This window comes from Sorex araneus, chromosome 1 (genome assembly GCF_027595985.1).
Source record: "Sorex araneus isolate mSorAra2 chromosome 1, mSorAra2.pri, whole genome shotgun sequence".
NCBI classification, from domain to species: Eukaryota; Metazoa; Chordata; class Mammalia; order Eulipotyphla; family Soricidae; genus Sorex; species Sorex araneus.
Window position 1 is genome coordinate 341,815,918 of NC_073302.1, and position 23,274 is coordinate 341,839,191.

The 23,274-nt window shown below is 42.0% G+C and overlaps 1 protein-coding gene across 7 annotated transcripts in view; it reads right to left on the reverse strand.

The window, feature by feature from the left end:
• The window catches only part of UNC5D (unc-5 netrin receptor D), a 595,849-nt gene that overhangs the window by 248,403 nt on the left and 324,172 nt on the right, over positions 1–23,274 (reverse strand). For all 7 annotated transcript variants that reach the window (XM_055141615.1, XM_055141626.1, XM_055141606.1 and 4 more), the window contains exons 2-3: positions 21,792–22,010; positions 3,243–3,386 (exon numbers count right to left, since the gene is read on the reverse strand). In XM_055141615.1, the coding sequence (XP_054997590.1) occupies positions 3,243–3,386; positions 21,792–22,010 (363 nt within the window). The remainder of the gene's footprint in view (positions 1–3,242; positions 3,387–21,791; positions 22,011–23,274) is intronic.

Here is a 23,274-nt window from a genome sequence, read left to right on the forward strand (position 1 = left end):
GAAAAAAGGACTTTTTTTCCAACAGGCAAATCAAAACATTTCCAAACAAGGTCCAAAAGGCAGTTTTATCCTTCCACTTTTGATGCTACTAAGCATAGTTAAATTTCAATTTACATTTTAATGTACACTGGTCCCCAAGTCAAATGCAGTATTTAATGACAAGCCATGTCTTGGCTTCCACAAATAGTTTCAAATAAATTAAGAAATCTGTCACTTACTACATAGGACAAGATTAAAATATGCTGAAAATATTATAGATTATATTAATTGCATACTAGTGGCCTTAATAATACTAAATTCTTAAATTAAAATGCATCTTAATTCTATTCATATTTATATATCACCTAATAATGACAACTAAAATACTTGAGGAGATTTGTAAGATTGTTACACAAAAATATTCCATGACTCCTGGAAAGATGATAGAAAATTCTTCCAATTTTTACATTTTTTATTTTGTCCTATATGGAACAGTGAGGATTCTTAGAGTTTAAAGTAAAATGGATTTTTAAGTGCTACTAGTCTATAATCAACAGAAAAATTAGTAAAATTAGTAAAATGGATTTTGAAGTACTACTAATCTATAATCTACAGAAAAATTAGTAAACCACTACAATGTTAACTTAATTGAGTTAGTTTCAAACACTTCTAACCACCTACTGGTGAATGATGTTGGTGTTATACATTCAGATATATCATAGACAAGTATATCATAAACACCAACTATATCAGGCTTAATTTTTTTTTGGTACTTTTTGTTTATTTGAGGGCCATACCCTTCTGTGCTCAGAGCTGATTCCGTTCTCTGCACTCAGGGATCATTCCTGGCATAACTTAGGGGATCATATGGGATACAGGAGATCTAATCTATGTCTGCTTCATGCAACGCAAATACCCTACCCATTGCACTATCTCTCCAGACCCCAGGTATAGTTTTAAGGACTGAAGAGTAATCAATACCCCCCATTCATACAGTGAACTAGGAATACCCTTTCATCCTTGATGACACTGAGACATGGTCTAACATCATGAAACTCAAAATAGTGTAGATGCAACTGGGACCAACCCAGTGGTTCCAGGGCCACTGGGACTTAGAATCAATAGGACTCCTCTGCCTGGATCTCTGTCAACAGAGACACATGTGCAGAGCAGGGGACCTAAGAGTGATCCCTAGCGCAGTAACGTGCTTCCCTCCACATTATCAAGCACTATGGGAGATGAAGAAGGGCAAGAAGGAGCCTTCCTACAGAACTGTGTAAGCTGTTGAAACTGGATCAACTGAATCCCCTGGGGGTTCCTAGCAGAAAAGCAGAGAGCACAGTCAGGGAGGTGCCAAGCCTAGAGATGCTAGTCATAATCCTTCCCGGAAGTCCTAGTTTCCCTAGAGAACTAAAGAAATTAGTTCATTTATTAGAAATTAGAAATTGGGGCTGGAGCAATAGCACAGCGGGTAGCGCCTTGCACGCGGCCGACCCGGGTTCGATTCCCAGCATCCCATATGGTCCCCTGGGCACCGCCAGGGGTAACTCCTGAGTGCAGAGCCAGGAGTAACCCCTGTGCATTGCCGGGTGTGACCCAAAAACCAAAAAAAAAAAAAGAAAAAAAAAGAAATTAGAAATCAAGGGCTGGAGCGATAGCACAGCAGGTAGGGTGTTTGCCTTGCACGCGGCCAACCCGGGTTCAATTCCCAGCATCCCATATGGTTCCCTGAGCACCACCAGGCTAATTCCTCAATGCAGAGCCAGGAGTAACTCCTGAGCATCGCTGGGTGTGACCCCCCAAAAAATTTAGAGATCAAAGGTGGGTAGGGTCTTGATAAGAAAGAAATGGAAGGACCAGGTGGAAAGCTCCATGATCCTCACACTTCCCCCCTCCCCCTTCTTCAGACAGAGCTCAGGGAATAGTCTGCTTCAACCTGACTCAGTCACGTCTATGCCAGCCTTGCCAAGGCAATTCCAAGAATGAGCACAGGGCCGGCGATATTGAGGAAGAGGAGAAACAAACATATTCCCTCTCCTGCTGACCTGCTACTTTAAAGTCCTAGAGTATTTGCTGGTTACAATGAAGTAAATAACTGTATGGAAAATGGCTCCCAGGCCTCTGACTTTAACCACAAAGTGCATAAAATGACCTTGTGTCCTTGGCCAGTTAGGGCACAGGCAACACCCATGGATGGGGCCTCCTGAAAGGCCAGTATAGTGAAGGTGAAATGCATATATTAAGGTGAAAGTTTCATTTCCCAAGAAACAGAAATGTCTCTGCCAATAGCAATGCACTCCTATTCCTAATCCCTAAGCCACTGACATATGCTGGGAAGTATTCTGAGTCCTCAAATCTATCCCTCATGCCCCATATTCTTTATAGCACTTTCAGAAGGCAGCATTTGAATAAAACAACAATAACCATCTTCGCCCTCCATCACTCCCTTTTTTTTTCTTTCTGAAGGTGCTTTTACAGTCCTGAATTCAAAAGGAAGCATAATGAAAAACTACACAGGACTGGGTTAATAGGGGAGAAATATGATTTTAAGGGAAGATAAAGGAAGGGTACATGTTTACAAACATTCCATACTATCAAAGCACTGATGCTAAAATAAACAAATCTTAAATTTGCACAGCTTCCTTCCCTCCTTCCCTCTCTCCTTCCCTCTTTCCACCCCTCTCTCTTTCTCCCTTCTTACCTCCTCCCCCCTTCCCTTCTTCCCTCTCTCCCTCCCCTCTTTTTCTGTTTCCTAAGTATAGATAGTTCTAGTCTTCCTTGGGTCAAACAGATGCTGTTTTAAAATCCATTTCCATGTTTTAAGATTCAGAAGAAAGCTATTTAATAGTAGGCTATAAAAATCCCTTTATGTCTTAAATTTGCAGATTTGCTGTGAAGCAAACAGTTGCCACTTAACCTTTCCCATCAATGTCCCCTGCACTTTCTCATTGACGACGGGCATCAGATAGCATCTGCGAGGGCTTCTCTCTCTCTCAGGGATGGCTTTTCCTGGCACTGCTGAGACACCTGCACCCTGACACTCTAGCCAAACTGATTTGCTGACCGGACTCCTGCAGTGATGAGCAAACAGTTGCAATACAATTTCAAAAGGATGAATATAGTAGAGGCAGAGGCAGTTCTGGCAGTCCCTGGCTGCCCTCCAGGGGGCTGCAGGAGCCCCTGGCACTCCCACAGCCCATCTTCAGCTTGACTGAAACCCTGCGGGTGTCCCAAGGGAAGAAGGTCTGGCAGTGCATACTCACAGGCTATGCGCACGGAGGCCTTCCTGCTCTTGGAGGTCCCCAGGTGGCTCCAGGCCACGCACTGGCACCAGTAGTCCTCAGGCCCGTGGAAGTCCTCCACCTGCTGCCTGGTGACGTTGATGAACACTTCCCGGACCTTCAGGCCTGCCGGGGAAGACAGAGCAGAGATGCTGAGGCCGCGTGCTTCTCCAGCAGAACGCCAAGGCCGGCCCAACCCCTTCTCGTTAATTAAACAATGCTGTTTTTAATCAAGGCAAGGTTTTAATTACTTTGACAATAATATATTACTGCTAATTAAATTTCAACAGCTGAGGAGGCTGGAAAGAACGGGTGTGAAGGATTACCAACCGATGCGGTTCCAATACAATATAACAGTTTTCACAATACCTTGACGGAGTGCTTTTTCTTTGTCTTTCTCTTTGTAAAACCCACTGTAAGGAATGGAGTATGGGATTGATCCCCAAGATTCCCAAGCAAAAGGAGCTTGGACACACGAATGCCAGTGACACTGTTCAAGTGGCTCTAAATGACGGTCCCTGCATATGGCAGAGGGCAAGGGTCCTGCCGGCCATACGGCTAAGATGGGAGAAGGCACCGAGGTCACAGTGAGAAGACAAGTGACAGAGCATTTGCATGGCATGCGACCAGCCAGGGTTCAGTGCCCGGCACCCTATATGGTCCCCTGCACGCTGACAGTATCCCTGAGTGCAGGGAAGGAGTAAGCTCTGAGCATCACTGGATGTGGCTCAAAATCATCAACAACAGCAACAACAAATGAAAGAGAGAGTGATATTGCAAACCACAACACCCAATTGGAGAGAGAGAACAAAAGGGAATGCTCTGCCACAGAGGCAGGGTGGGGTGGGGGGAGATGGGATTGGGGGGTGGGAGGGGTACTGGGTCTATAGGTGGTGGAGAATGGGCACTGGTGGAGGGATGTGTTTGTGAACATTGTATGAGGGAAAAACAAGCTCGAAAATGTGTGAATCTGTATTTGTATCCTCATGGTGATTCACTAATTAAAGAATAAAATAAATTAAAAAAAAAGAAAGTGAGAGTGAGAGAGTGTGTGCATGAGACAGAGAGATAGGGAAGGAGCAAAGGAGGGAGGAAGGAAGGAAAGAAAGAAGGAAGGAAGGAAGGAAGGAAGGAAGGAAGGAAGGAAGGAAGGAAGGAAGGAAGGAAGGAAGGAAGGAAGGAAGGAAGGAGACAGATGGGAGAGGCAAGCAAACACACGCCATAGTATGGTAAACAGGCTGGGAGTCCAAGAAGGCAAGTGTCTTGGCTTTAAAGGTTCTAAAGACAAATCCCATGAGGCATCTTGAGTAAGCTTGTCCCAAGATCCCAAGAAGCAAACCCTGGGAGATCCCATAACAATGGCAGAAGGCTGTGATGAGCATCTCGTAGAAGCTGGAGAGGTGCTAAACTTGCGTCTGTTGAATACAGGAATGGTAAGACTGTGCCCTTTATTACACGGTATTTATAATATCACACTGTGGTACTATTAATGCTCTCCTTCTAATAAAAACATCATTCAGTGCTTCCTTTCTGGAGAATATGTTTCTTCCCAACCTCTGATCAAGGATTCTCTGCCTTTCTTTCCTTGGGATGGGGCAGTCACTTTGCTCAGGCTGCTGGCATTCAAGAAGACAGACACTTTGGCAACCATTTCTGCTCACAAAGCAAGGCAGCAGCAGCTCTGGTCACCACCCCTCTACCCAGCAAACACTGCTCAAGGGGAGACAGCATGGGGCCAAAAGGGAGACACAGGATGGAGCAATAGTACCATGGATGGAGCAACAGTACCATGGATGGAGCAACAGTACCATGGACGGAACAATCGTACTGTGGGTAGTGAACTGCCTTGCATGCAGCCTACCCAGGTTCGATCCCATGGTGGTCCCCTAAGCCCACCAGGAGTTATCCCTGAGTGCAATGTCAGGAGTAACCCCTGAGTACTGCTGGGTGTGGCCTCCAAGCCAGAAAACAAAACAACAACAAAACCTTTGGAAATGCTTGCTGAATTCTACTAAAGGGGGCATGCCTCCAACTTCTTCCCACATGTTATTTCTAACCACAGCCATGGACACTGACCCCCACCCCATTTACAGCCTAGTCAGGTTTGAGCCCAGGGTTGCTCCATGAGTGGCCCCTCTCAATAATTGAATCCAGACTCTGCCTTTTAGGTACCCATATCAAGTTATGGCAATAAGATGAACAGAAAAAATTTAGGAACATATGTCTGTCCTCCTCACCCCCCATCACACCTCTCCTTAACTCTCTGGGAAAAAACTCAGGGGATGGGATTACCAGTATTACCCAAATCAGTCAGAGACTTTTGGTAAAACTTAAACAATAGAGGCACAGGATTTAAGAACAATAACAGAGATAAGGATTAATCAGGCTGGGGGAAATATTCCCTTCCATCCAATCAGTCACATGGGATTTAGAGCAACAAGAAAGAAGTCTATGGCCATGAAAATCACCCTGCAAAGTTTGCCTTATACATTCCAAATTTGTAGGCTGTCACACAATAGGAAATCATCTTGACAACAACTGATAATTCCACATTCCACTGGAAAGTGCAGAAGTACACCTTTCTTCCTGAGATTCAAGAGTCCCTCAAACCTTTCTCATCCATCAATCAAGTAAGAAAGAAATCACAGAGGCATGTTTATTCTTGTTACTGGATTGTTTATTTGTTTCTGCATTTACTTGGAAGAAGAGGTCGACCAATGGTAAGAAGAGGAAGTGGGCAGGCAAAGAAAGGGAGAGTAATGTGACAGGACTGAGACTCAAGATTAGAAGAGGCTGTGAGGCCCCCAAACAGCTAGAGAGCAGAGCCCATTTAAGGATTAAGGGGGAAGGAGGTCACAGAAAAGACAACTTGTGTAACAGGCTTCTCTTTGATTTTAGGCAAGTGGGGATAGTATACTTTGAAATCCAGGAGAGGAGGAGAGAGGAGAGCAAATCAAAGCCTCCCAGTAGGTGGGCGAGTCCCTTTGATATGTCAGAGCTCCCCTGGTGGCAGAGTAGGGGGACCTCCTGGGACAGAATGTGTCTAGGGTTTGGGAGTCCGTGAATGCTTACCAAAGAAACATCTAGTAAGCCTGAAAGGTCAGAAGGCCTTCAAGCTCATGGAGAGTGATACTATCTGTTGCATCTTCTGTAATAACATCTAAACTATGAGTGTTTGGCAGGTTTCAAATGAAGGCAAACACCCTCTGAAAGTGGCTCAGGGGATTGTTAAGTGCATAGAGCAGTCTTCTACATCTGTACTTCAAGACTTGCAATCACTTAACCCAGGCTCCAGGGCATTAAGACCACTAGAATTTCCTTGAAAGAGGTGTGGCAAAGCACAAAGAAAAGGAAAAGGCTGTGATGAAGGAAATAAACATTCACCAATCCCTAAAAATAACTCCCCATAGGGCACACAAGGAAGCCACAGGTCTAAGAAGTAGTAGAGTGAGGTGCATGCTAGTGAGCAGGGACCTTTACTGTGGCATCAAGGAAGGGAAAAGGGCAGGGTGAGGAGGTTTGGAATTAGCATTGTCACTGTCACTGTCATCCCACTGCTCATCGATTTGCTCGAGCGGGCACCAGTAACATCTCTCATTGTGAGACTTATTGTTACTGTTTTTGGCATATCAAGTACACCATGGGTAGCTTGCCAGGCTCTGCTATGTGAGTGGGATACTCTTGGTAGCTTGCCGGGCTCTTTGAAAGGGGAGGAGGAATCGAACACAGGTTGGCCACATGCAAGACGAATGCCCTACCACTGTGCTATCACTCCAGCCACCAGTTTACATAATTTCAGCATACTCTGGGGCATGGAAGCACCCCTAATTATCTGGTACCAGCTCCGGAAGAAAACTAAGTGTAAGATATCTACAAGGGAAGTTGTGTTGGGGCCAGCTCAGCTGAAGAACTGCCATGACAGGCCCTATGGCCTTCAAGTGGTCTAGGCCTCTTCGAGGAGTGAGGAACTAGCTCATTCTTAGTTAACAGGAGTGGAGGGTTGCAAAACTGTTAAAGCAGAAAACCAGATGATCATCAAAGATTAGGTCCAGATTAGGTCCCTGGAATGAGGTCTGATCTCTGGAATGTGATTATCAGGAGGTGGGCCAGATGACACAGGCCGAGAGGAAAAAATATATAGACAGTGAAAGTAGTTGAGGAATGCACACGTGAAAATAGTTTAGTGCCGCACCGCTGCTAGAATGAAAATTGTTGAGTAAATGAAAAGTATAAGAACTTGTTGAATTTAGTGCTCGGGGTCCTTGAAACCTGCTGTGCCGGGCAGATACTTGGACCCCCATTCGCTGGAACAATAAACGGTGCTGTGTGATTTGCATTATTGGCTCTGTTCACTGTCCTTGAGGGGTGGTCAACTCCGGACTCTAACACTTGTTGGTTTAGATATATATGTCATGTTCCTAGGAAAAGGCTTATTGTATGGTGGAATTTATCATCTCAGTACAGCAAGTGATCTATGGTCTGTGAGATACCCACCCCAAAGCAACAAAATATCACCACAGAAAAAATGGCTACATACGACACACATGTAAGCATTTACCATATATCCACACATTAGAAACATTCATGAAGATTAGTTCTATTTAAGAAAATATCCAACCCCTCACCTCAACATTCATCTAGCATTTTTGGAGAGATCACTACCTACTAATACGTTTCAAGAGAGAGATGCTAACCTGTTCATAGACGTGAACAGGGGAGCAAATATTCCAGGCAAATACATGATGGCACCTCATAAATAAGAGTAACATTGTACCTGATATCACAGATGAGTCCAGCCCTTTAAATTATGGTGCAAATTATAACTATCAGCCTTTGTTATGGAGAAGAGTCTTAAAGAATATAAAAATATGGCTATGGGATGGATATGCTAATAAGATCTCTACGCTATTGGAAGCTTTAGTTATAGATAGACTAATGTTGGCAGCAGATGAGTAATTGTGCTGCATGTACAAAACATAACAGAGCACACAGGACTTCATCATTTGTCAGCTTTATTTGTTTAAATGAGAAAAATGCTGACAGCGGTTATTGCTGTAATCCCCTTATTTATCAGATGGAAAACACTAGTTACTCCTAGCAGGCCTAATCCTGTTGGGAGACTAAAGGTTAGAGAATTTTCAGGCTAATCGAAGGTCTATGCTTTGTATTTCAAAGAGAATTATAGAAGACGGGATGAAAAAGTGAAGAGGGGAAAAATGCATGAAAAATCATTTTATTTCCTTCATCATCTAATACAAGAAATCTAGTCTTTGTCTAAAATCCTAACATGTCCTGCAGCAAGCTAAGAATCCTGGAATGGCATTTTGCATTCAGCACTGTGCCAACTATGGCCCGAGTCCTACTACCAGCTCTCCCCTTTTTATCGACTGCTTATTACCACACTTCCACAAAGCCCATCAGCAGAATCCAGCTGTGGCTATTTGCAACCTGTTTGCAAATGCACCTGGTGATGGGTGTTTGGGGAAGAATCGTCCACAGTTCTCCGATGCTTACTACTCCTCACAGCATTATGTTCTTCCTCTTGTGGAAGGTCTCAGTTGGAGGATGCTCAATTTCCTACACAGGATAACTCGACTAAAGACGGGATGTGAGACTCTCTCTTCCTCCTCTTTCTGTCATTCATGTCCAAAACCATGCAGAATCAGTAAGACTAAATTCTGGCAAATTGAATGCCCGTCGTAACCGCTGTGCCTGTCTCCAGTGAGCACTCTAGTGCTCATGTTCTGCCTACACTGTGCCCCGGGCTCCTCACGGCACTGGTTCCTGATCATGGATTAACCAGGAGAACAGTTTACAGTGCTAGATCGGCCAAGTGCCAAGGGACTTTTCTAATATCACCATGTGAATAGCACAAGATAGGGACAATTCCCCGAGAAAGCCAAAAAAATAAATAAATAAACTCTATCTGTCTCTGAAAAGTAACTATTTCTGGTGTGAAGGGTCCGTCTGCCTGATGCGTTGACTTCGGCTCCAGAGTAGTCTTTCCTCACTCCACCTCCTCCAGAGAAAACAAGCCAACCCATTAAATGGGAAAAACTGAGTTCCTCTCATAGTAAAAGGAAACATTTTTTTCTATTTGTCTATTACTTGTTTAGGGTTAGATCCTTGAAAATAAGACATAGCAATGAAAATTTTTTCCATATTTTGAATAAAACTTTGTCGTTATTGCTATGATTATAGAACCATTATATGGCCCTTTACTTTATTAATGTCATCCTCTGCATCATCTGCACTACCTCACACCATACTTCGGTTATTTTTATTATCATTATTTTTTCTTGTGGAGCGACAGCACAGAGCTGGTAGGGCGTTTGCCTTGCACGCAGCTGACCCGGGTTCTATTCCTCTGTCCCTCTCGGAGAGCCCGACAAGCTACTGAGAGTATCCCGCCCGCACGGCAGAGCTTGGCAAGCTCCCTGTGTTGTATTGAATATTCCAAAAACAGTAACAAGTAACAACAAGTCTCACAGTGGAGACGTTACTGGTGCCCACTCGAGCAAATCGATGAACAATGGATGACAATGGATGACAGTACTACAGTGCTACTTTACTAATGTGATCCTCTTTATCATCCGCAATCCTCACACCATGCTTCGGTTATTTTTATTATCATTATTTTTTCTGCAGATCTCATTGCAGAGAAAGCAGATCAAAGATGCCTTACATTTGTAACAGAGATCATTCAAAGAAAATTAGTGCAAGGCTCATAACAAAACTCAGCACCCTGATCTATGAGCTGAGTATACTGTGACAAAGCAGATGATTAAAAGACTTGCTGGAAGATAGACCACATGCTGGGCCACAAAATATATTTCCATAAAATCAAGAAGATAAAATCAAAATCACATCAACTATCCACTCAGACCATGAAGCTTTGAAAATGGAAATTAGTCAGAAAGTGTTTGAAGGGCAAAAAAATCCTCAAACACTTGGAAATTAAACAAAAACCGAATTACACGAAGGATTTTCTGAATTAAAAAAACCATTAAAATGAGTCTAAAAAAATAAAATAAAGATACAAGCAACGGTACAATTAATGGCCAAATGCAACAGAACTGACAGGAGTGGAAGGGTAGGGCGATTAGGATATTGGTGGAGGGAAGCGGACAATCTGTTGATAGGTGTGGCATTCGGTGTGGTATCAAATAATGAATGCATGGAACTAGCATTACCAATATTGTACACCATGGTACCTTACAGGCTGGAGTTGAAGATACTTCAACTGGCCCCAACAATGCAGTATGACAATTTCTATACCTATAGTGGCAAAGATACACACTAAATAGCACACCTGAGTGCTTCTGACCTCTGTTAGCATCAGCCAAAGCTTCCAAGGGAAGTGCCATTCTACCTAAGTCTTGAGGGTTCTCATCAACAATTACCTTGGTTTCAGGGTCAAGGCCATGGTAAGGGCGCAGGAATCATGATACATATTTGACAGAAATTTCAAATAGACAGATGTGACAAAACTCTGAGACTGAGGGAAGCATTTTATGGAACTGTGTCTCCAGTTCTCAGGGGAATTTAGATGTCTTCAGGCCAACATGCTACCCAAAATAGCAAATTAAATGTAGATAATTAAAAGGTAGAACCATATTTCATTTCACTGGCAGATGCTTAATTAGGGCTAAATATCTTTTGCCACTTCATCTTAGCAACAAGATAAAAATGTATTTTGATTTTAAAAAAGTCATCCCTTGAATGTGCACTATGCCTAATGAATACTTTTCAGCTTCCCCTTGATAATAACCACTCCACGGATTCCTCAGAAGGACCATGGTTCAGTCTTAAGTACCGGATCTACAAATTCACCCAAGCTCTTCAGTTTTGTTTTTTTTTCCTTTCTACACCAGAGATTAAAATTAATCAGCACAGAGGTGTCTGGCAGAAGAAAGCAAATTAACTTGATAGTGTTGTCTGATAACCGAGAGGAGGGAGCCTTCTGAGACAGAAGACTCTTGTTAGGGTATTTAGAACACAGATTACGAGGAATGACTCATTGAGACACCACCTTTGCAACTGAGAGGGAGATCTATTCAAGATCTCCAACTCTCCTGCCCCAATCAGTGAGGAGTCAAAACTACAGGATTTACAATGACTGGTAGACTAGGATTATGTGACGTGACTGTCTTTCCTCGACTCTGAGAATAACATCAGCTAAATTTACGTGTTTAGGGAAATGGCTGAAGAGGCTGGAGTGTAGGCCTAAGACACTGAAGCCCTAAGTTTGATCTCTTGAGCCACATGGCTCCCTGAGCACCAAGAGGTATGGCCCTCTTGGTCCCCAGCACCACAAGATCTGAGCATCACTAAATATCTGCGGGACCCCTTGAACACTGCTTAGGAGACCCCACCCCCAAAAAGAAAGTACGGGGCTGGAGCAATAGCATAGCCGGTAGGGCGTTTGCCTTGCATGCGGTCAACCCGGGTTGAATCCGAGCATCCCATATGATCCCTTGAGCACCGCCAAGGGTAATTCCTGAGTCAGAGCCAGGAGTAACCCCTGTGCATCGCTAGGTGTGACCCAAAAAGCAAAAAAAAAAAAAAAAGTAGAAAAATGAATAATATGAATGTCAAGTGTTATTGTATAAAAGAAAATTATTAAGCTGTTAATATTGCCACTTTGCTTTTATTGAAATTACAAATAAAAATTATTTGTTTTTTATTTTATTTTAATTAATTTACTCATTTTTTCGCTTTTTTTGGTCACACCTGGTGTTGCTCAGCAGTTACACCTGACTCTGCACCCAGGAAGTACTCCTGGCAGTGCATGGGGCACCATATGGGATGCTGGGAATCGAACCCGAGTTGGCTGCATGCAAGGCAAATGCCCTACCTGCTGTGCTATCACTCCAACTCCAGTATTTGTTTTGTAAAGAATAATTGTCCCATTCAAATATTAAATAAAATGAGAGAAAAAATAATTTCTTATTATTGTTCAAGGTCTATGCTCAGAAGTGCTCAGGATTTACTCTTGGCTTCCTATTGAGGGATCACACCTGTCAGAACTTGGAGGACCATACGGGATGCCAGAATTAATGTTGGGTTACCAGTGTGAAAGGCAAATTTAAAATGTATCTATAATCTTATAAGTCATTGAGAACTTTCTATACACCAGGTTTTGTGCTAAGCCCGTTACGGGAGCTAGTCCTGAGATTAACGATAGTTCTATGAGGTGGACATTATAACTGCCAATTTACATTCTTGGAAATGGAGTTGAAAGGATGCCAAAGAAATTTTCTACTCTGAAATACATTTGCTTTTTGTTTCTTTTTTGTATGTGTTTTCTGAAAAGTATGTAGTCAGATTTCAAACATGCTATGAGCTAACACTAGCATCTATATTCTTAAGTGCAAATCAGTTTATTTTCAATCCTTATAATTTCCACTTCAAATTAAGAAGCACACTTTTAAATGTTGCCTGAATAAGCAATTGAAAAAGTCCAAAGACACTGCTTAAGAACTTAGGGTTTAGAACAAATATCTGATAAATATAAGAAATGTTTTTTAAACTAAACAAAATGGTAAGCTAGCTTTCTTTCTCTCCTAAGGATAGAAGGAGAGTAAAGGGTTTTTGAATTTTTATATCAAAGGTTAAATTAAACATAAGAGACAAGTCCTTCAGACTCCATCACAGGTTTCTGGAGGGAATAAACAATATTTTCTGAAAACCTTTTAAGAATATGTCAGTCCTGTCTAAGCAGCAGAATGATGCACATGGTTAAATCTGGGGTGAGGTGGGAGAATGTTTCTATGTAAGTGAGTTTAAAGCCCACAAACTGTCAATGGGACATTTGAGAGATTGATTGTTTCTATGTGATATGTCCTAAAATATATGTTTCTCAAATGTGCGTTGGTGATTTGTGAATCATTGACGTTAACATTAAATAAATGACTTTCTGGGAAAATAATGCAAATACAAATCCCCATCACCAGAATGGAATATTTCTGAGATACCAACATTAAAGATTCAATATATTTTTATTTCCACTGTTCTCCCTGTTCTCAACTCAATCCATTAACCTTTTATCCCCAGACATTGCTTCCAGTTGTTTAAAAAGGAAATCATATACAATGAAATCCCTGAAATGATACTCTTTAGGAAGAAAAAAAATAGTAGTTACTGGAGCTGAGAATTTTCCTATAACACACTGGAATATACATTATTTCACTAATTAGGGTTCGATATCTCCAGAGTAGAATAAGTTAAGAGTGGTGGGGTTATTGAGGAAACTCTTGTTTTTATTGAATGATAAAGAAACAGTTTAGCTTATTGATACCTCACTCTCGCAACAGGTTATATTATCTGACTTCCAAAAGAGAGAGGGAGGAAGGGAGGGAGGGAGGGAGGAGGAGGAGGAGGAGAGGAGGATGAAGAGGAGGAGGAGACTGAAGAGGATGAGGAGGAAGAGGAGGAGGAGAAGAGGGAGGAGGTAGAGGGGGGAGGAGGAGGAAGAAGAGGAGGAGAGGGAGGAGGAGGAGGGAGGAGGAGAAGGAGGAGAAAGAGGAGGAGGAGAAGGGAGACAGACAGACACTAATGCTTTTAGTTTCTGTTGCAAAACCTTCTATCCTTTCTCAAGCACAGGATTCCTGGGTTGGGATTACCTCTCAACTCCAGATGTTAACAAAGGAAAATCACTAGGAAGAAAACTTCCCATATTTCTAAAAGAAATGAGGCAGAACAAATGAAAGAGGAAGCCTTGACTTGTGTAGAGAAGGGAAAGTGTGCTTTACGAAGAGGTATAGCCAGGTCTGTGCAAACACAGTAACTCATGTCAAATAAATTGTACTTTTACAGGAAAGAACTCTAGGCTCTGGGTTTTCCAAGCTAAATTGCGTGAAAACACATGATCCTTTTTTTCTTATTTGAACTGTTAGATGAAGGGACCAAATTACCCAAAAGACCAAAGGCAGTTTGCAGCCTTTAACAACTGAAAGGAAATACTGCTTCCAATTTGGAAATACAAAAGATTCTGTGTGGACTCCAAACACACTCAGGTCCTATGCATTTCTCATTAGCTACGTGATGAATGAAAATCTGTAAGTAAAGAAGAATTTTAAAATTGTCTTGATTTAAGAAATAGATGAACTGTTGGCCAAAGAGATATAAACAACTGTTTCCAATAGGACTTAAAAGAATATGGACAACTAATTGTGTTTGGTCAAAAGTGGTCTGAGTGTCCTTGGTCTCTTGGAGTCATTTACTCTCCCAATCAAAAGCTATTAAGTCTGTAAAGGTAGCCAAGCCTTGAGCTCAAACTCAGTGCTGAGGAACCCAAGGGATGTAATACATCTATTTTTCAATACCTGAGGCCATTTTTTCCCAGCCTTAATTGCACTTAGATATTGGTTTTAGGTATAATATCTCCACTCATCTTGCTCCAGTTTCTACTATTCTACTATTAATACAGAGGTTAGGAAACATAATTGCAGTGTGTGGTAGACAGCGATTTTCATTAAATACACAGAAGAAAACTGTTTAGGGAGAGGCATTTCTTTCCTATTGATTCAATCAAAATGACTTGGAAGAAAAGGTTGTGCTTATTAAATTCTTTTCAAGAAGGCATGTGATAAAACTCAAATTCTTTCTCAACATCATTTTTTAAAAATGGCATATAATTTATTTAGATTCTGTCACTTCTGAATTTTGTTCTTCACAGGCCTTTTGAAATTTGTGACTTGTATTGGTCTTTTTTTTCAAAGTGGAGAGGGAGATGTACACAGCGGCAGAGAATGTAATCAATGCTCCTATCTATAAGACATGGGGTTGCCTAGCAATGTTAGGGAATTAAAAGTGGGAAGCAATAACAAAATGGAATGCTGTGAAATTACAAGAGGGTGCAGTGTTAAATTGGCTCGCAATACTTACCAAGTGGACTTTAAATGAGAATGATAAAGGATTTTCTAGCAGTGATAAAAAAAAATAGTTGATCATTTTTCATTGTTTCCTATCTTTCATTTGGAGCAGTGTACCCCACGGAATTCTGCTATTTTGAGTTCATTACTGGGTAAAATCTAGGACAGAGACATGTAAGGATAAAGCATCCAGCCCTGTTAAGCCACTGGTATTTGAGTTCGTTCCAGTTGGACAAATTGAATATAAGACATATAAACCTTTGCTATTCTACCATTGTTTTAGAGGCACTGGCTCACATTACTGAATTCTGAATTTCAGATTCTTTAGCTGAATTTTTTTGTCCAGTACCTGGTGATCCTATTGTCTCTCATCCTTTCTCTCCCAACACGAGGTCTAGTCACATGGGGCTGTGCAAGATCCTAAACTTGTGAGCACAGAAGCATAATTTTTTTTCTCATTTCAAAGTTCAATTTGTCCTTTTCTGACACTGTCAAATTTTTCTTTCAATCAGAAACTATACCTGGAATTCTAGAAATCGCACTGGATCTAGTTGTTAGAAACATCTACTTTTTTTTCTTTTTATTCATTTCCAAGCCACTCCTAGCAGCACTAAGGTATCAAGGGTGGCTTTGCACTCAGGAATCAGTACTAGTGGTAGTTGGGGAACCATACAGGATGCTGGGGATTGAACCAGTCTGGACTGGATGCAAGGCAAGTGCCCTACCTGCTGTGCAATCTCTCCGGCCCCTTAAACTTCTATACAAGAGTGCCAGGCCCTGGAGAGAGAACGAGGGACTTGTTCTTAAAGAGACAGCAGAAATGGTTCAAAATAAAGTAATTCTGGTGGAAAAACTGCAAGATTTGAAAACTGAAATGCTAAGCACATATTTTTTAATAATTGAATCACCGTGAGATCGTCACAAAGCTTTCATGATTGAGTTTCAGTCACACAATGATCCAGCACTGGTGGATCCCTCCACCAGTGCACATTTTCCACCATCAATGCCCCCAGTATCCATCTTCTCTATGGCAGACAATTTCCATCTTACTCTCTCTCTACTTTGGGACATTATGGTTTGCAATACAGATACTGAGAGGCCATCATGTTTGGTCCTTTATCTAATTTCAGTGGCACACATCTGCATCCTGAGTGATCCCTCCAACCATCACTGACTTAGTGATCCCTTCTCTATTCCAGCTGCCTTGTCCCCCAGCTCATGAGGCAGGCTTCCCACCACAGAACAATCTTCCTGGCCCTTATCACTACTGTACTTGGGTCTCATATGTTATTTTATATTGCACAAATGAGTGCAGTCATTCTATGTCTGTCCCTCTCTTTCTGACTGATTTCACATAGCATGATACTTTCCATGTCCATCCACTTATAAGCAAATTTCAAGACTTCATCTTTCCTAAATCTGCATAGTATTCCATTGTGCAGATGGACCAATGTTTCTTTAACCAATCATCTGTTCTCAGGCACTCGGGTTGTTTCCAGATTCTGGACATTGTGAACAGTCGAAGTATATTCTTGTTGAGTGCTTCCATATCAGTGTTAACATAGGGTGGCCAGCACAGAAACCTGGATGTAAAGGTGACTTTAGTGTTGATATAACATCTGAAGTGAAAATCTAGAGATCTGGATTCTAGGGAGAGCAGCTACATTTCTTGATTCAAGAAGTTTTTACGTGTAAGATGGTGCTGCTGGTTACCACTAGATCCCTTTTGGTTTTCCATCTTAGTCAGTGGAACAGTAAGCATTTTTTTTTTTGGTCTGGTGAACACCCCTAAAAAATGTATCACATTTGTTACATTTGTAACTCCCATACTAAGCTGGAATAAATAGGGAATTGCAATCAAGTTTCCAATGTTTCCCATTTGAAGTGATGCATACATACTGTAATTCCAAATTTACTCAGAAATATATGAAGTTTAGCATATTTATGTAATGTTTAGTTCTTTGACCTATCTGTTGATTTCTAAGCACATACATGGCATCACCTAAGGATCTTTTTGAAATTAAAATAGTGGCCTTTTGCTTTGGTTTATAGCAAACACTATATACATTTTTAACCCTAAGGAGGTATATCTCTAGATCTGCTTTTCTTTTTATGTCACTTTCTCTGTCTCTCTCTACAGGAATATTATGTTTGTTTTGTTGCTTCATTTATGTTTACTAAAATTATATTGGTTCCTGGTGTTTTTTTAATTCCAGGTGTAGAACTTCAGCCCTAACAGGTGTGCATGTCAACCCATGCCTTGTCCGTTCTCTTTGGATGACTCTCCTCGGCTTCTATCCTCATTATTACTTAATCAAATTTTTTCTATTTATGAGCTCTTCCAGAACTAGAGTGATAGCACATAGGGTAGGGCATTAGCCTTGCACATGGCTGACCTGGGTTCATTCCTCCACCCCTCTAAGAGAGCCCGGCAAGCTATTGAGAGTATCCCACCCACACGGCAGAGCCTGGCAAGCTCACTATGGATACGCCAAAAACAGTAACAAGTCTCACAATGGAGATGTTACTGGTGCCCACTTGAGCAAATCGTTGAACAATAGAGTGAGAGTGCTACAGCGAGCTCTTCCAAATTGCAGATACCAATCTATTAATTATATCCCACAAATAATTTACACTTCACTTGTCCAAATAATGATCACACAGGTATCTCCTTGCCAATGCAGTTATTTGTATTAACTGAATTAACCTTTGGCTTCTGCTAAAAGATGGACTATGGGAGCTAGACCACAATTATAGTGCCACAGTTAAGGCACATCCATGGCATGCAGTCAATCATGGTTTCAGCCTCATCACCAAGTGGTGTCTCCAAGTGACACTTGGTGTGGACCTGGAGGTCCTGCACTGCAGGGGTGATCTGGGTACTCTGGACACCAGAGTCTGAGCAGCATCACATCTCCAGTCCTGACATACAATGGCAGGCTCAGTTTGGCCAGGATCACAGGAGAGGCTGCCTTCAGATTCCTGAATACTGCTTAGAAGGATCCTCATACCCCATCCACAAGAGAAGTGGATTGCGTATGCATGCACACATGTGTGTTTGTGTATGTGCACCCATGTGTGGTGCTGAGGATCAAACCAAGTGCCCCCACATGTCAGACACACTTAAACCCAACGAGCCATGTCCACAGCTCCCCTTAATTTTATTCCTCCATCATATTTGAAAAGACAACCTTACTTCCAGCGTTTCTACCTGAGTCATCCCCAGAAGAACTGCATTCATTGCATTTCCCAATATCAGTCTAAATCAATCTATACTGGCATCAAAATATCCATATGATCAAAGAAAGGACTCACCATGACATGGGCAGCCTTTCATACTCATCATCATCATCAGCATCCTGTTGATGGTCGAATTTCTCGAGTGGTCTCAGTAACATCTCCATTTGTCTTAGCCCTGAGATTTTAGAAGCCTCTCTCTACTTGTCCTTCCCAATGGTGCCATATTGGAGGCTCTTTCAGGGTGAGGGGAATGAGACCCATCATTGTTACTGGTTTTGGCATATGAATACACCATGGGGAATTTGCGAGGCTCTGCTATGTGGGCAGAAAACTCTCGGCATCTTACCAGGTTCTCCCAGAGGGAGAAGTAGGCTATAAGATGTCGTGCAACCGCAATGTGGCTCATGCTTCAGGGAACTTGGTTTTATAGGCTCTGGATGTTGGCCATTGGCTGGGGGCAGTCCCTGGGTGTGACCGCCTAGCTACTGGAAAATGGGGAATCTAGGTGGAAAAGCCCAGTCCGAATCTGAGCAGGCTTGGAGGTCTCAGCCCTGGGTCCCACACACCTGGGTTCCTCTGCTGGTTCCTTCATGCGTTCTTTCCGTTCTTTCATACCATCAACTGAAATAATTTTTCCAACTATTTATTGCTATTCTCTCAACATGTAGTTTATATTTTAACCAAACCAAGCTTCTTGAACATATATACTGTTTATTTTACAGGCCCACACCATACCTCTGGACTACTGATACTTCTCGTCCCCCTGGAGTATGGCATCAACTACACCTCTCTAACAAAATCACAGTGTCAACACATTTACTATCACGTCTGTATCTATTCCACTAGTCCTGGATAGGTGTGTGTGTGTGTGTGTGTGTGTGTGTGTGTTTTCATTTAGTCTTTATTAGCACCATATGCCTCTTGTCAGGAATTTATTATAACTGTACTTTTACTGAAATTGGTCAGGGGGTTGGAGCTATAGTACAGGGATAAGGCACTATTCTTACGTGAGGTCACCCCTCTGGCACTCCAAGTTCTCATGTAGCAATGTATCCTAAGACTCACATAATAAACCACTCACCCACCCAGTTGTCAATAATTGCTGAGAGGGGGCTCTTGAACACCATGTGGCTGCCCTCTACACTCAACAAATTTTAAGAAGGATATATTAGTCTGATAGGTATCAACTGAGATAGAACCCTGATGGATATGAGTTTCTGTTTATCCATCTCTGAATCCTCTGAAAAGCCTAATCTAGCTAAAGAATAATAGTCATATAGAGTCAGTAAATAAAACTAACTTGCAGTTATCTAATGATTGATAGGCTTTTGACACATTTAAAATATGTTATTGAGTGACCAGTAAAATCAATAATCCAGAATCAGAGCAAATTAGACTCAGGAAAAACTAAATTTCTATGTGTTTTGAGGTGCATATGCTATTTTTGTTACAAAATAAAACTGAAAAAGTTTTAACTTTTGAAATTGTTGAATAAATGACACTGCCTGGCATCTAGATTAAGAACACAGCTTATTTAATGTATTTGAATCTGAGTTTTCTCATCAATAAGCAGGCAATAATATTATCATCTGCCCCTAACTATAACTACTCCTGTAAATTAGTATTTACTAAATTCTTAGATAAGGGTTGTAACATAGCTGGTTACATTATTATTAGCTGGTTACATTATTATTCCCACAATCTCTATTTGTCAGATAAATTAGCTCAATTAATAAAGTAAAAGATCTTCCTGGAATTTGAAGATGTGATTTTATGTTAGAAATCCTAGTGAAAGTTGGTAATCTAATCTGGATTCTGTCATTACATAGTGGAAAGGAAGGAAGGAAGGAAGGAGGGAGGGAGGAAAGTAGGGAGGAAGGTACGGAGGAAGGGTGAAAAGAAAAGGAAGGGAAAGGGAGGGAAAGGAAAGGGAGGGAAGGAAGGAAGGAAAGAAGGAAGGAAGGAAGGAAGGAAGGAAGGAAGGAAGGAAGGAAGGAAGGAAGGAAGGAAGGAAGGAAGGAAGGAAGGAAGGAAGGAAGGAAGCAGGGAGGGAAGCAGGGAGGGAAACAGGAAGGGAAACGGGGGGGAGGGGGGAAGGGAAGGGGAAGTAGGGGAGGGGAGGGGAGGAAGATTCAGACCTATAAACTGTAGAAAATACAATATATAAGAATAGAATCTAATAAGAAGATTAAATAATTTGAAGTTTTTTTTTCCAAAAAAAGCATTTGGGGGATGGAGAGATAGCAGAGAGGCTAAACGCCTGTCTTGCATGTGGCTAACATAGTTGATCCCAGCACTACATACTACTACTCTGAGAACTGCCAGGAATGATCTCTGAGTAAAGAGCCAGGAGGACTCCTTGAGCACCGGTGAAAATACCACTCCACTCCACTCCATCCCACCCCCTTCCCAATTACTGGAATACAAACAAAGTTATTTGGTAAAATGCCCCATTTGACTCCTTGTCCTTGACATTGTTTTCTTTAAATTTTTTGAATTTACCTCAAGGAGAGCAATTCTATAAACTTAATGTATCTCTCTTACTGTGTCTTACAAAATGATCTTACAAAATGATTGATATTATGAATGCTTATATGTTAGTTGGAGAAGGAGAGGAGAAACACACCCATGGGATTCTGCTATTGGGTGGGTCGTCCTGCTGAAAGAGAATCTGTCCTAGGAGAAGCATCGCCTGAGGAAAAGAACTTTCCCCCTATTGATTGTGTCCACACCAATGTGTAAGCCCCCAACCCCTCATGATGGTAGATTTAACTAGGGTGGAAGAGGGGGCTGGGTATGTGGCAGATTTGGCAAAGCCAAATTGAGATCCAGATCCATAGCGAGAAAAATGAAGTAGCATGGGGGAGGATGCAGCAGGAGGAGAATTAGAGGAGAATGGAGATGGGAATGGAATAAACTGCATCTGAGACCAACTAGCCTGGCTCCTGTTCCTTTGTTCACCTGCCCATCATCATCAACCTCCCTGGGGTGGGGGAAGCCCAGTGAGACTACCGAACGAATGCAGGCGGCGGGAGGGATAGAGCGCTGCTGCCCAGTGCCCCTTTTTTTGTGTTTACATAGTAAAATGATTGACTTCAAAAGAATTTAGAATTGAAAACATACAAACAGTGACTGCTTACCTAGTTTCACAACTAGGTAAGTCCATACAAAATTATGAGTTAATGTCATATAAAGCCAGAAAAAAAAAGGCCCCTAGCTTATTGGAGTAGATTACCAGGAGAGGCATTTAAAGCTAAGAGAGCAACGCATAATTCTAGAATGTCGTAAGCACAGTCTCATTAAAAATCCAGCAGTGCTAAGTGGCTTGCCTAGCCTTGCAATACGAGGCTGCAGCATACAGCACCCCGAGGTTCAGGGGCGCTCCCCTGTCACTTCTGACCGACACACTTCTTACCGGAACTCTCATCCAGAGTCTCCTCGGAGACGTGTTCATTCTGATGAACCCACTCGCCGTTGCATTTGAAGAATATCTGCATGGCTGGTCTGGCTTTGCACCTCAGTGCAATAGGGTTGCTCTTGATGATGTAGGCATCATCGGGCTCCTCTATGAAATGAGGCAGTGTCCCAGGAGCCGAGGGGATGGAATCGGGGAGGACTTCGCCATTATCGGCTCCTGCAAAATCGAAGAAAGAGGTCATTACAACAAAGTTAAACTTGGCAGGAAAAATATCAAACTCAGGTGGAACCTGCACAGTGGTTGTGGGGTGACTCGCATAGTTGGGGGTAGTGGCGGGGGGTGATAGTGACTAGTTATCATTAGACAGCAGTTAATACCTAACTCTCATTAAAAAGCACAAAACAAAGAATGAAAGAACATCAGCAGGAAACCAGAATTAAAGGTAACTGATCAAGTTTATTTATTTATTTATTTAGTTATTAAACCTAATCCCAAAGATGGCAGAATGTTTCCACTAAAAATTATGGGGCTGGGAGTGAGGGCAGAAAGGAATAAGACAATTAAAAGTGAAAAGCTTTTATTCAAGTGACTCACATTATTTTATTTTGTTTTTGTAGTAATAGTAAAAACTGTCATCTTAGCTTTCGGGAAAAAAAAGCCCAAAAATATCTGTGCTGGAAAACTTTCCTTTCTAGCACGAAGTCATTAATCCAATATGCCTATATGGTTTGTGCAGATATATTGTCTATTAGGGACCAAATATAGTACAGTACCTTAAAATGTGCATGCCTTTAGGGATTTGGACAGGTGAAAGGAATAAGAGTCCCTTCAAACTTGGGCTTGGAGTCAGCTGCCTTTGCTAAAAGGACTAACATAAATGTCCATGTGTGAGAGGCTGACCAGAAACCGAAAACTCTGAGACTTGCACAAACCACAGATACTGAGGCAGCCTTGTGGGACTTTGTGTGTGTGTGTGTGTGTGTGTGTGTGTGTGTGTTGTGTGTGGTGCGGGGGGGGGGGGGCCACCTGCCAATGCTCATATCTTACTTCTGACTGTACTCCGGAATCATTCCTGAAAATGTTCAGTCTCAGGGGACTATATAGTGTCCAGTTAAAATCAGGGTCAGCCTAGTGTAAGGTAAGTGCCTTTGCCTCTGTACCATGTCTCTGGGACTAGAACTGAACCGATGGGCCAGGTTGGACCATTAGCGCCTGGAATGGTTTACAGGACCCATGAATATTTCTTTGGAGACAATCACAGATCCTTGGGGGAAAAAGGTTCTGTGAGCCATAACCTCCATAAATATATATATGCGCCTCTCGGAGAGCCCGGCAAGCTACTGAGAGTATCCCGCCCGCATTAAGAGCCTGGCAAGCTCCCCATGGAGTATTCAATATTCTAAATACAATAACAATAACAGGTCTTATTCCCCTGACCCTGGAAAGAGCCTCCAATCGTTGGGAAACACGAGGAAGGAGA